The sequence below is a fragment of the Camellia sinensis genome, chromosome 6 (genome assembly GCF_055761805.1).
Source record: "Camellia sinensis isolate YWXY chromosome 6, ASM5576180v1, whole genome shotgun sequence".
Classification (NCBI taxonomy): Eukaryota; Viridiplantae; Streptophyta; class Magnoliopsida; order Ericales; family Theaceae; genus Camellia; species Camellia sinensis.
The window spans coordinates 195,217,770-195,230,693 of record NC_138966.1 but is presented as its reverse complement, the minus strand read 5'-3'; the positions used below and the strand labels follow the sequence as shown (position 1 = coordinate 195,230,693).

The window sequence follows — 12,924 nt, the reverse complement described above, 5'->3', positions numbered from 1 at the left end:
TCATTCAAAATATAATAATAAAATAATAATAAATTAGTATCAAATTTTATGCAATTTCAATTCATTAAATAAAATAAAAACATTTACAAACTCGCAAACTCCATCTTAAAAAAATAAAAATAAAAATAAAAATAATCTAAGGCTTCGTTTGGGAACAGGCTAATTTAGTAACTTTTTGACTAATTGGCTAAAAAGGTAGGTAAAAAAAACTTGTATGTTTGGGATGACTTTTTGACTAATTACGAAAAGCTGTGCAAAAAGTAGAGAGAAGCCGTAATTGTTGATTTTTTGGTATGATTAATTGACTAATTTAATAATTTTTTGACTAATTAATTAAAAAGGTAACATCCCAAACGAGACCTAGGTATAAGCATATTCTTATAAATTTTATTACAAACCGTATCTACTCACGTTATATCTAAGAAATCGCTTATTTAGATTTTAAATCCATTGAGATTGAACGGGTTGTGCGGTTCACGCCCAGCCCTGGTTAAATTACAAATTGTACTTGAGAGGGTTTTTAGGGTTCATGAAAAAACCGAGGATTTCAGCGCAAAAACTTCAAATCTGCAAAGATTTCCTCTGGAGAACAGGTAATATAAATACTACCTCCTCTTTTGGGGCTTAAATTTCATCAATGTCTAGTTTAATCTTCAGAAATTTACACCATTTGAGGTCTTCTATTAGAGCCTTTTCACCAACCTACCACAATCTCCATTTCCTTCAAATCCACCCCTTTTCATCATCATCATCGCTCAAAACCACTCCAAATCAACACTCATTCACAGTGAATTACCTCATAAACTCATGTGGGTTTCCTCTAGAAAAGGCTCTCTCAGCATCAAAGTATGTCAATTTTGAAACCCCACACAAGCCTGACGCTGTCCTCGCATTCTTCGAGAACCACGGCTTCACCAAAACCCAGATCTCAATTCTCGTCAGGAAGCTCCCTCCGGTGATCGTATGTGATCCGGAGAAAACCCTTTTGCCCAAACTCGAGTTTTTCAAATCTAAAGGCGTTTCGAGTACTGATGTTGCCAAAATACTGTCTTCATCGCCAGCTGTTCTGAAAAGAAGCTTGGAAAACCATGTCATCCCATCTTTCAATTTCTTAAAAAAATTGATGGGATCCGAAGCGGCAACCATATCTGCTATTAAACGCTCTGGCAGGCTTCTTTTGCTTGATCTTCAAATTGACGTGGCACCCAACATTGAATTTCTGCGAGAATCCGGTGTGCCAAATGAGAATATTTTGGTCTTGTTGAGGTACCAACCTAGAGTATTCATGACGAGCTGCGATAGGTTTAGAGAGATTGTGAAGGAGGTGGAGGAAATGGGCTTTAATCCTCTTAGGACGAAGTTTGTGATAGCAATTCATGCTTTTAGGGCAATGAGTAAATCGACATGGGAGAAGAAGGTTGAGGTTTATAAGAAATGGGGTTTGTCTGAGGATGATATTCTTGTTGCTTTTGGGAAGCGTCCATGGTGTATGATAGCGTCTGAGCATAAGATCTCAGGGGTGATGGATTTTTTTGTCAATAGAATGGGTTTGGAGTCCTCATTTTTTGTAAGAAGGCCAGTACTTGTTTCGCTGAGCTTAGAGAAGAGAATTGTTCCAAGGTGTGAAGTTTATAAAGTATTGTTGTCAAAAGGTTTGATTAAAGACCAGGATATTAGCTTGACGAGAATGCTAGTCTCTCCCGAAAACTGGTTCCTAAATAGGGTTGTGTACCGTCACAAAGAAGAAGCTCCTAAGCTATTGAAATTGTACAAGGAAAAGTTGGCTCTTGCACAATAATTAGGATATACGTATGCAGATGAGAGTGGATATTGAATTATCTCATTTTGAATACAACCAGGCAATCAATTGAAATTTGTCTTCTATAAGCAAGTTTGAATTCTCAGTTTTTCACTCTGACAAATGGAATTTGAAGTTCCACAGTGTTGCATTGAATTTTCTGCCATTTTGTTATAGTGATGCTTAAAGCTGTGTTCCATCATCTGTTCATTGGTGTGATTAGGTCAAGGTGCTTTTTTTCATTTCATATTCATAGATGATAAGGATTTTAGATTTCACTTTAGCTGTTGTCTAACATTCAGTAGTTGTCGATTTTTATTTCATTGTAACAAAACATGCATAAATGTGATTTTTCCGCAACTGGAGTGGATTCGTTGTCTTTCATTTAGACCATACTAAATGACATTGCTCTTTTTGTGCAGCTTTGAGAGTGCTCTTAGTTCAGTTTTTAGTCCATTTGATATCGGCTTCCAAGTCCATATTGGGAACTGTGGTGAATGCTTTGATATTTTTATTCAATTTTTGCTGGAGGATTTTAATTTTGTACTGTTATTTATTTATTTATAAATGTTATATTGTTTTCTTTTTTTGAGTGGGTATCTTAACTTGTATATTATTAATGCTTGTAAATCCTGGATTCTCAGCTACAAGAGAACCAGGAATGGAGACCTTTCCTTCTTTTTCCACCCTGAGTCTTTGGTCTTAAAAATGCTAGTTTTAAGAATGAGTGATGTGATTGCCCTTCTTTGACCCTCACTGCTCAACCTAAGAGCAGACAACTAATGCCTTCCACACACTTGTTGAGCAGGTTAAACACATAATTTTTCTTTTTCTTTTTCTTTTTCTTTTTTTGGGAAATATTTTATCTGGAGTGTATGAAACTGAAGGAGAGGAGGAGAAAGTGTTTCAATCAGCTAGGGAAGTGACTGTTCCCGGTCTCTTGCTCTCATGGTGCCTAATGCATTACTCTGCTTTTATGTTCCACTTGGACTCTCCCTGACCAGCTTTACAAAGGAGACCAAGACGTGTGGAGAATGAAAGTTGAAGGATGATCCTTCAGTAAGCTGTATCTTGGTGAATTATGATTATCGAAGTAAAATTTGATTGGCAATATTGAAGTTAATTTAATTATTGCCATCATTATTAAGTCATTGTTAATAGAAGTTTGACATCAAAGTTTGTGGCAAAATGTGCTGTGTTCCATTGTTGATGAGTTTGGGGGGAATATCTATGGATATATATGGAATAATTTCTGCTCGCTGCAATCTATTTTTTCAGGGCATTCTCTGATGCAAGACTAGCAGGAACTTTCGCCTTTGATGAATTTTCAATTGGTCAGCCAATAAGAAATTTAGTGAGAGAGAGTTTATGTTATTGCTCTTTGTGATGACTCAAAAATTTTAATCACCATGTCAGGAAATTGCTTTATATCTGAATGGACATTGCCGTGTTAGTCTTAGGAACCTGTTTCAAATGCATCAGTTGTGGACTTTGAATCACTGGTTTCAAAGGGCTCATCCGGCAGAAACTATCCAATTTTTCAGAAACATTACGGAAGTGATTATGTGTTCCAATCAATAATGTTTTCCTAATTGAACCTCCCAAGCGGGATATCAAACATGACATGTGCTTGAATTTCATAAAGATGTAACTACAAAAATTGAGTAAAATAAATTCAAAATCCAAACCCGGGTAGCAGCCATGGTACTCACAACATTACGAAGGTTGCATATTTGGAAGAGGTGGTGGTATTGGATTGTCAATGCCATAGCAATCTTATTTTTCTATTTCCAACCAATACAAGGAGAGTACAAAATCAGAGACAACAGTTCTCTCTCGAGAATGTGTAACCTAAAATCAGACCTACTGGATAATTTCTCTAAGACAAGCAAGTAATTTCCCAAGTTTTACAACCCACCCCAACAAGAAAAATTTGACATATACTGTCTTTAACCACAAGAGCCAACACTCCATTCTGTGGACCTTTCGCCATAGCACCAACAAATTAATTTTAATCTCACCTTTTGTTGTTTGACTCAAGCCCCAATCTCCTGTTTCAGCTTCATCAGTAGTAGTATCAGGCTCGGACACAACCACCTCATAATTCGCCTTTGTAAAAGCAAATTGCACAATCAATAGCTCTCCTCCAGACCTGGGTTGGATCCTGTTGCTTACGCTCAAAATTAGAATCATACAAACCAAAACAACAATTTCTTCTCTCTTTTTCTTGGGGTGGTTTCAATCACTTCAAATAAATGGTTCCTTGTAGCTTGAATGAATGCAATGTAAGCTCCTACCTGAAAAGCCACATGCCAACATATAGCATTTTAGATGTTTTTAGAAAACATGATAACACAAGTTTTTCATTTATATAAATAAACCCATAATAATGGGCATGCAGCTTCATTTGAGCATTTGCAGAAGCAAATGGTGCACGGAAGAAATTACTTCATACCAAGGGCAGATTCATTTGTTTTCATTAGTACATAATTAGGATTTCATTATAAATAAAACTGTAGTAAAATTTACAGTATCGATCAATGAAAACTAGATGTTGATAAACCCAAGAAAACAAAGAAAACTAGCCTATCCAATAAGCTGCATGGCTTTGATATATCAAAACGAATATCTAAAATGCAACCTCAAAGAGAAACTCAAAAGCAAAAAAAATAAGAGAATCCAAAAAGATCTAATATAGTTTGTCAAATTGGAACTTGATTGGAAGGGAAACAATAAACTAACCATAGTAGCCAAGGGAAGTGTAATTAGGTAATTCTAACCAGCATGCGCATTCACAGTTGAAGCAGACATCATGAATATATGGATTCAAGGTAAACCTTAGAAAAGGAAATAGGTCCCCCTGCTTACAACATGGTAATGTATAAACAAAATACATACACGGGTAGATATGTAAATATATTTACATACCTGTACATAATTACCCAGATGAAAAGATATTGGCACACTGCTTCAAGCCTCAACCACATTACAAAACGACAAAGAATTCAATGCAGCAGTGTGGAACTTCAAATCTCATTGGTCAGAGTTGAAACAGAGAACACGAACCTGCTTACGGATAACTAATTTTAATTGATTGCCACATTGTATTCAAAATGAGATAATTCAATAACAGAGTTCAACCAGGAGAAACAAAAGAACATTCCAACTGTATGTTGAGTTGGTTTCAAAAGAAGACATCCTACCTATATCCTAGTTACTTTGCAAGAGCCAACTTTTCCCTATACAATTTCAATAGCTCAGGAGCTTGTTCCACATGACAGATCAAAAACTTCTTTAAGAACAACATTTCTCTAACCTTCAGCATAGTTGACAAGCTAATATTGTTGCTGTTAATCAAAACTTTCGATAGCAATAATACTTGATAAACTGCACACCTTGGAACAATTCTTTTCTCTAAGCTCAGCGAAACAAGTAATGGATTTCTTGGAACAAATGAAGACTCCCAACCCATTTTATTGACAAAAAAGTTCATCACTTCCTTGATCTCATGCTCGGAAACCATCATGCACCCTGGATGCTTCCCAAAAGCCACAAGAATCTCATCCTCAGACAATCCCCATTTCTTATAAACCTCAACCTTCTTCTCCCATGTCAATTTACTCATTGCCCTAAAAGCATGAACTGCTATCACAAACTTCTTCCTAAGAGGATTAAAACCCATTTCCTCCACCTCCTTCACAATCTCTCTAAACCTATCATTGCTTGTCATGAATGCTCTAGGTCGGTACTTCAACAAGACCATAATATTCTCATTTGGCACACCGGATTCTCGCAGAAATTCAATGTTGGGTGCCACGCAAACTCGAAGATCAAGCAAAAGAAGCCTGTCAAAGCTTTTAATAGCATATATGGTTTCCGCTTCAGATCCCATCAATTTTTTTAAGAAATTGAAAGATGGGATGACATGGTTTTCCAAACTTCTTTTCAGAACAGTTGATAGTATTTTGGCAACATCAGTGCTCGAAAAGCCTTTAGATTTGAAAAACTCGAGTTTGGGCAAAAGGGTTTTCACCGGATCACATAAGAGAACCGGAGGGAGCTTCCTGACGAGAATTGAGATCTGGGTTTTGATGAAGCCGTGTGATATGTTCGTGGGGTAATGATGGAAGTGGTCATGCATAGGTGGAATATATTGCCTTGGAAATAGGCTTAGTAATAGTTTGTTTTCCTTCCTGTCAGCACATGTTTCATTAGTGGTAACATGTTTCATTATGGTAGTTTGTTTTCATTATTTTCGGCACATGGTCGTAAACCACTTCTTCCATGATCTATCACGTCTTTTTTGCATTTATCTTTTGTATACTGTTTTCTGACTTGGCTTATAAATAGCCTGGGAACTATTGAATAAAGGAGGTAAGTTTAATTCCCAGCTTTGTTCCTCTCTCAAGCCTCTGTTCTTCTTCTTGCTCTCTTTCTCTAACTGTTTTCTCACAAATTCCTTATCATTTTGGTATCAGAGCCAGGTTACATGGATACTCGGGCCAAAAGCAACGCTGAATTTCGCAATGAAGTCAGCGAAATCCTAGCTCGACATGAGTCCAGCTTTGATCAAATTCATGGTACCCTCCAAACTGTGTTGACAGAACTTCAATACATGCGAATCTCGCATAGCACTGCCCCCATCGATAACCCTTTTGCTCAAACCGAAACCTCTCAAAATCGACTGCTTTCCGCCACTAACAACACCCTGGACCGAAATCATACCCACCTGAAACTCTCATTTCCAAAATTTAGCGGAGACGACCCAACGGGTTGGATCTACAAGGCTGAACAATAATTTGATTTCAAAAATGTTGCTCCCGACCAGCAAGTTCAGCTTGCGTCCTTCCATCTCGAAGGCATAGCTCTGCAATGGCTTCGATGGTTGACCAAGTTCAAGGGTCCGTTAACTTGGAACGAGCTAACCAAGGCCGTGTTGCTTCGCTTTGGCCCAACCGACTATGATGATCCCTCGGAAGCCTTGACCCGCCTCAAACAAACTTCGACCGTGGCTGCCTACCAAGAAGCCTTCGAGAAGCTCTCACATCGGGTTGATGGACTACCCGAACGCTACTTGATTGGGTGTTTTATTGCAGGACTCCGTGACAACATACGCCTGGATGTCAAGCTCAAACAACCAAGCACCTTGGCCGACACCATTGGAGCAGCTCGGCTAATTGAAGAACGCAACTCGTTACAAAACAGAGGAAGTAGTTCCTTCCGTTCCCAAGTGGCAACCTTCACACCACGACCCACTCCTAACAACACAGCTGGAGTCCTAGGACCCCCACCCGCACCGAAGGTGGGCCAAACCCCAACCAATAGTCCAATTTCTGTCCGCCGAATTACTAGTCAAGAGGCACAAGAATGGCGTGAAAAAGGGTTGTGTTACTATTGCGATGAAAAGCTCAATCCGGGTCACCGCTGTCAAAGACCCCAAATATTCATGATCGAGGAGTCGCCATTACTTGAGCCCACCATTATTATGGACCTACCTGAAGAAACTGAATTGACCGAGCCTCTTCTGGAAATCTCATTCCATGCAATAGCAGGAACGACACATCCTCAAACATTCCGAGTGATGGGTAAACTACAAAATAAAGCCGTGACTGTCCTCATTGATGGGGGAAGTACCCATAACTTCATTGATCAAGCCATAGTCACGAAATTTGGGTTGCCTGTAGCACGCGATCAGAAGTTGCAAGTAATGGTGGCCAATAGGGACAAAATTGATTGCGATGGACGATGTCTTGGCCTTACACTCCTCATCCAAAACTTTCCGGTTCAAGCAGATTTTTATTTTTTACCCGCAACAGCATGTCAAGTGGTCTTGGGAGTTCAATGGTTGGCCACCCTTAGGCCAATCGAAACTGACTACAGCAAGCTCACCATGTCTTTCCAGCAAGGAGGTAAACCTTATAGGTTTCAAGGCCTTAAACAATCTACACCCACCGCTCTAAGTGATAAGGAACTCCTCAACCTCGAGGGAATAGCCTTGTTTTTTCAAATCACTCTAAGCCACGAACCAGTTGCAGTCAATGACCACCCCGCCGACCTCGACCAAATCCTCATTGAATTTGAGCATGTCTTTGCTGTACCCAACACCTTGCCACCGGCTCGAACCCATGATCACCACATTCCATTACAACCAAATCAAGAACCTGTGAGCGTTCGACCTTACCGGTACCCTCATTATCAAAAAACAGAAATTGAGAAGATGGTGAAGGAGTTTCTCGACTCAGGTTTGATCCGCCCCAGTACCAGCCCATTTTCCTCACCGGTATTGCTCGTCAAAAAAGCGGATGAAAGTTGGCGGTTTTGTGTTGATTACCGAGCTCTCAACAACATTACAATCAAAGACAAATACCCGATCCCTGTCATAGACGAACTCCTCGATGAATTATATGGATCTCGGTATTTTTCAAAGCTCGACCTCCATGCTGGATATCATCAAATATGGGTCCAGGAGGCTGATATTCATAAAACTGCTTTTCGGACACATGACGGACATTATGAATTCATTGTGATGCCCTTCGGACTTACGAACGCCCCCTCCACCTTCCAGAGCTTAATGAATGACTTACTGCGACCTTACTTGAGGAAGTTTGTTCTAGTTTTTTTTGATGACATTCTAGTGTACAACAAAAATTGGGATGACCACCTCGGCCACCTACGAGCAGTTCTTCAAGTTTTATCTAACAATCAATTGTTTGCCAAGAAATCTAAATGTTGTTTTGGTGTATTATAGGTGGCATACCTAGGCCATCTTATTTCTCTCGCCGGCGTGGCCGTCGACCCAGAAAAGATCAAATCAGTTCGTGAGTGGCCTATCCCACTTCGGCAAGAGGAATTCGTGGCTTCCTAGGCTTAGCCGGATATTACCGGAAGTTTATCAGCGGTTTTGGGGGAATTGCTGCCCCTCTAACTCGATTGTTATCAAAAGAAGGGTTCCAATGGACTTCCGAGGCCGCAGCTTCCTTCTCCCAATTAAAGGAAGCACTCATATCTCCACCAATCCTCTACTTACCCGACTTCTCTCAAACCTTCGTGATTGAATGCGATGCTTGTGGGGTGGGCATTGGAGCTATTTTAACAAAACAGGGCCAGCCAGTCGCATATTTTAGTGAAGCTCTTAAACCCTGGGCCTTAGCCTTATCCACATATGAGAAGGAGATGCTTGCAATAGTCAAGGCCATCCGCAAATGGCGACCTTATCTCATCGGCAAACCTTTCATTGTTCGCACCGATCAGAGAAGTTTAAAATATTTGCTGGAACAACGTATCACAACGCCGGCCCAAACACAGTGGTTACCAAAGATTCTTGGGTATGATTATATTATTGAGTACAAGAAAGGAAAAGATAATTGCGGTGCTGATGCCCTTTCACGAGTTGGAGAGCTCGAATTCTTGCTGTGTCTTTGCTCATCGCCGAATGGTGGACTACACTCCAACAAGAGGTAGCGACCGATCCATTCTATGGTCAATTGCTGGCCTCACTACCCTCACATCTCCAGCCACAGTTCTCCTTACGTGATGGGGTGCTTTATAAAAAGGGGTGCATCTATCTGAGTCCTTCTTCGCAGCTACTCCCTGTTCATTCTTTCCGCACATCACTCTTCGCCAGTTGGTGGACACTTTGGCTATCATAAAACATTGAGCCGCATCAGCAACAGCTTTGTTTGGCCTCATATGCATACCACGATCAAGGACTTCATCAAATATTGTGATGTGTGCCAACGTTGCAAAACTGATTGTTCGCGTCCTGCTGGTTTACTACAGCCGCTACCCATACCTGGGATTTCCATGGATTTTGTGGAAGGGTTGCCACTGTCTCAAGGCAAAAATGTCATCATGGAGGTAGTCGATCGCTTGACTAAGTATGCGCATTTCATTCCACTCAAGCACCCATTTACTGCACTCACTGTGGCCAAAGTATTTCTCGAACAAATTGTTCGACTTCACGGCATACCCAAATCCATTGTAAGTGATCGTGATAAAATTTTTATCAGCTCATTTTGGAAAACTTTATTCCAGCTGCAAGGTACAACTTTTTGTATGAGCTCTAGCTATCACCCCCAAACCGATGGGCAGACAGAAGTGGTTAACCGCGCACTGGAGCAATATCTCAGGTGCTTCACGCATGAGCAGCCAAAGAAATGGTCTGAATGGGTTGCGTGGGCCGAATACAGTTATAACACTTCCGTCCACTCATCCACCAGAATTTCCCTTTTTGAAGCTGTGTATGGGTAGCCTCCCCCAACTCTTCTTTCTTACATCCCTGGCACAACCAAAGTTCAAGCCGTGGATGACCTCTTGCGTAGACGGGACGAGATTCTTCGTGATTTACATCGGAATTTGGCCATTGCACGTGACCGCATGAAGACACAAGCAGACCAACATCGCCGGGAAGTTGTTTTTGAGATTGGTGATTATGTATACCTTAAACTTCAGCCATACCGACAGAAAACAGTAGCTTTCCGCAACTCCATGAAGCTTTCGCCTCGATTCTTTGGTCCTTATCCAATCCTTGCCAAAGTTGGCCTTGTGGCTTACAAACTCAAGCTACCAACAGATTCCCAAATCCATGACGTCTTTCATGTGAGTCTCTTGAAGAAACACATCGGCCCAGTTGCGACTGCCTCCAACCGATTGCCACTTGTGTCTGACGCATCTGAGGTCCTTCCCCAACCTGAAGCAATGCTGGACACCCGTGTCATCCGCAAAGGACGTTACCGACCGAAAACTGAGATTTTGATTAAATGGTAGTTTGTTTTCATTATTTTCGGCACATGGTCGTAAACCACTTCTTCCATGATCTACCACGTCTTTTTTGCATTTATCTTTTGTATACTGTTTTCTGACTTGGCTTATAAATAGCCTGGGAACTATTGAATAAAGGAGGTAAGTTTAATTGCCAACTTTGTTCCTCTCTCAAACCTCTGTTCTTCTTCTTGCTCTCTTTCTCTAACTGTTTTCTCACAAATTCCTTATCACCGTGGTTCTCGAAGAATGTGAGGACAGAGTCAGGTTTGTGTGGGGTTTCAAAATTGGCATACTTTGTTGCTGAGAGAGCCTTTTCTAGAGGAAATCCACGCGAGTTTATGAGGTAATTCACTGTGAATTGAGTGTTGATTTGGAGCGGTTGTTAAAATATGTTAGTATTATATGTTAGTGATGCTAGTGGTATCATTATGTTTAGTTTGCTTTATGCTTTCGGTGCCTCAATTGGCACCCAATGTTGGCTTTCTCCTCTCTATAAAGAGAGTGTAAATCTCTTTGTAAACATACAACAATCTTGTAATTATCAATTAATCAATAATATACATCATATTATTTAACATGGTATCAGAGCAAGGTTAAGAGTTTCGTATTTATTTTTTGCGTCACCGGCGGGCGGCAACCTCGCCTTAGCCGCCCGCCGGACCTCAATCTAGTCCGCTAAGATTTTTTTTTTTTTTTCACATACCTCGCCAGAGCAAAACCTCCATACCTCTGCGTCGTCGGCTTCATTGTCGTGGCCCGATGCGCCTGGCTCCGCCGCCGCCCCCAACAACGGCCTCAACCAGACGATCCTCCAGTCGCTTCCGAGGTTCACTTACGGCTGTTCCTCCACCTGCACCGCTTGCTGCAACTGCCCCAGAGGAATCAAACCCGTAAATAGAGGGCTTCCTTGCTGGAGAGGATGAAAGGTTAGTCGGGTAACTTGCCCGACGTTGGTTCATGTTCTGGCGTATCTGATGCGCAGTGGGAGATTGTAATTGGGTGGTGGTGGTGGTAACTTTGGGCGAAAGGCCCTGCAATTGAGACAATAAGGAAGGATCGAGAGATCCAAAAATATCATCGAGGTTAGTTGGCTTCAATTCCCCAATCTTACTGTATGGGGAAGAGAGACCAGTCAATTCATCAATCAATTGTCGTTGTTGTTGCTGCTGGTGGTGGTGTTGGTTACGGAGACCTTCCAATCCAAGCAATTCCATTTCAAGTTCGAAATCTCTAGCACTCAAAGCAGTCTTAAGCCGGCTACCGGGTAGCTGCAGCGTAGGCGGAGAGAGGGAAGAGAGCCCTGTGTGTGTCTTCTCTATCCTTCTCTAACCCGTCTGTGCAAGATTAGGCAGCCTTTACTCTCTCTAGCGAGCTCAACGCACATCTCTCTCTCTCAGCATGATGACTCTTTAATCAGCCGACAATCTTCATCGTCCTCGGCCTAGAACAGAAATTTTATCTGAGAAAGCAAGAACAGAGAACCTAAAATAATGGGTTGTTTTCTTGCGTGTTTTGGGTCTTCCACAGATCGGAAACGCCGAAATCAAAGCAAGAACAAGGTCCTCCCTCGAGGCCAATTGCAGAGACATGGAAACCAGAAGCCTCCACAACCCATTGTCTCTTCAGAACAGGACATCTCTGCACTAACCCACGTGATCCTACTCACCAATGCACTTTCACCTCTTTCTCTCTCCTCCAACCCCACTCCACTTTCTTTTCTTTTATTTTTCTATGTCTATGTTTATTCTAATCTACTCTTCAAAGCACACCCACACCCACCATGGTTTATTTATTACAACACAAATCCTCCCACGGCACTCCCATTCCTTTTTATTATTCACGACCTGACTTGCACCCACGTTTTCACCATTTTTCTTTTATTTTACTATATCTATCTATATATATATATATATATATATTTAAAAAAAAAAAAAAAAAAAAAACATACACCCCTATTTTTCTTATCCTCCATCCACAAATATTTTTCTCTTTTTTTTCTTTATCCATTGTTTTATTTTATTTTCTTTTTCTTATTACACAAAACAACATTCACAAAATCACACCAACAACATTCCACCACCTTGTCATTTTATTCATATCAGGGGCTCAACCCCGATCACAATTTTACATCACCACAAAAAAAAAAAAAAAAAAAAAAACAGCAACAAATCAACCACATCCACAGGCAGGATTTTCTTCTCTACTCTGCCGCCGGTCATTTCTTTTTTCCTCCGTCTTGGATGGCCCTTGACGGTGTTGCCTCCGGATTTCCCACGCCACCGAGCACATTTACTCCCCCCTGCTCCTCCACTGCAGCATATGGCGGCCCTCCAAATCGGAACATCACGGTGGCCTTCCGCTTC

At 41.0% G+C, this 12,924-nt stretch overlaps 2 protein-coding genes across 2 annotated transcripts; one reads left to right on the top strand and one right to left on the bottom strand.

Moving 5' to 3' along the window:
• The first annotated feature begins 411 nt into the window (after positions 1–411).
• LOC114314110 (uncharacterized) lies at positions 412–2,219 on the top strand. The gene has a single exon (XM_028260560.2). It carries the CDS (start codon positions 638–640, stop codon positions 1,796–1,798), a length of 1,161 nt encoding a protein of 386 aa, XP_028116361.2. The 5' UTR covers positions 412–637; the 3' UTR covers positions 1,799–2,219.
• Positions 2,220–3,544: 1,325 nt separating this feature from the next.
• On the bottom strand, positions 3,545–11,308 carry LOC114314111 (transcription termination factor MTERF8, chloroplastic). Its single transcript, XM_082876880.1, has 4 exons — positions 11,265–11,308; positions 10,797–10,944; positions 4,727–5,900; positions 3,545–4,095 (listed from the first exon to the last, which is right to left on the bottom strand). Exons 1-3 carry the CDS (start codon positions 11,306–11,308, stop codon positions 5,013–5,015), a joined length of 1,080 nt encoding a protein of 359 aa, XP_082733006.1. The 3' UTR covers positions 3,545–4,095; positions 4,727–5,012.
• Positions 11,309–12,924: the final 1,616 nt, after the last annotated feature.

Coding starts and splice junctions, on each gene's coding strand:
- LOC114314111 (XM_082876880.1), bottom strand. CDS start 11,308: ATGAAGCCGACGACGCAGAGGTATGGAGGTTTTGCTCTGGCGAG. Junction 10,945..11,264: donor GGAGGTTTTGCTCTGGCGAG/GTATGTGAAAAA, acceptor TAACATATTTTA/ACAACCGCTCCAAATCAACA. Junction 5,901..10,796: donor TCCTCACATTCTTCGAGAAC/CACGGTGATAAG, acceptor ACGAACATATCA/CACGGCTTCATCAAAACCCA.
- LOC114314110 (XM_028260560.2), top strand. CDS start 638: ATGTCTAGTTTAATCTTCAGAAATTTACACCATTTGAGGTCTTCTATT.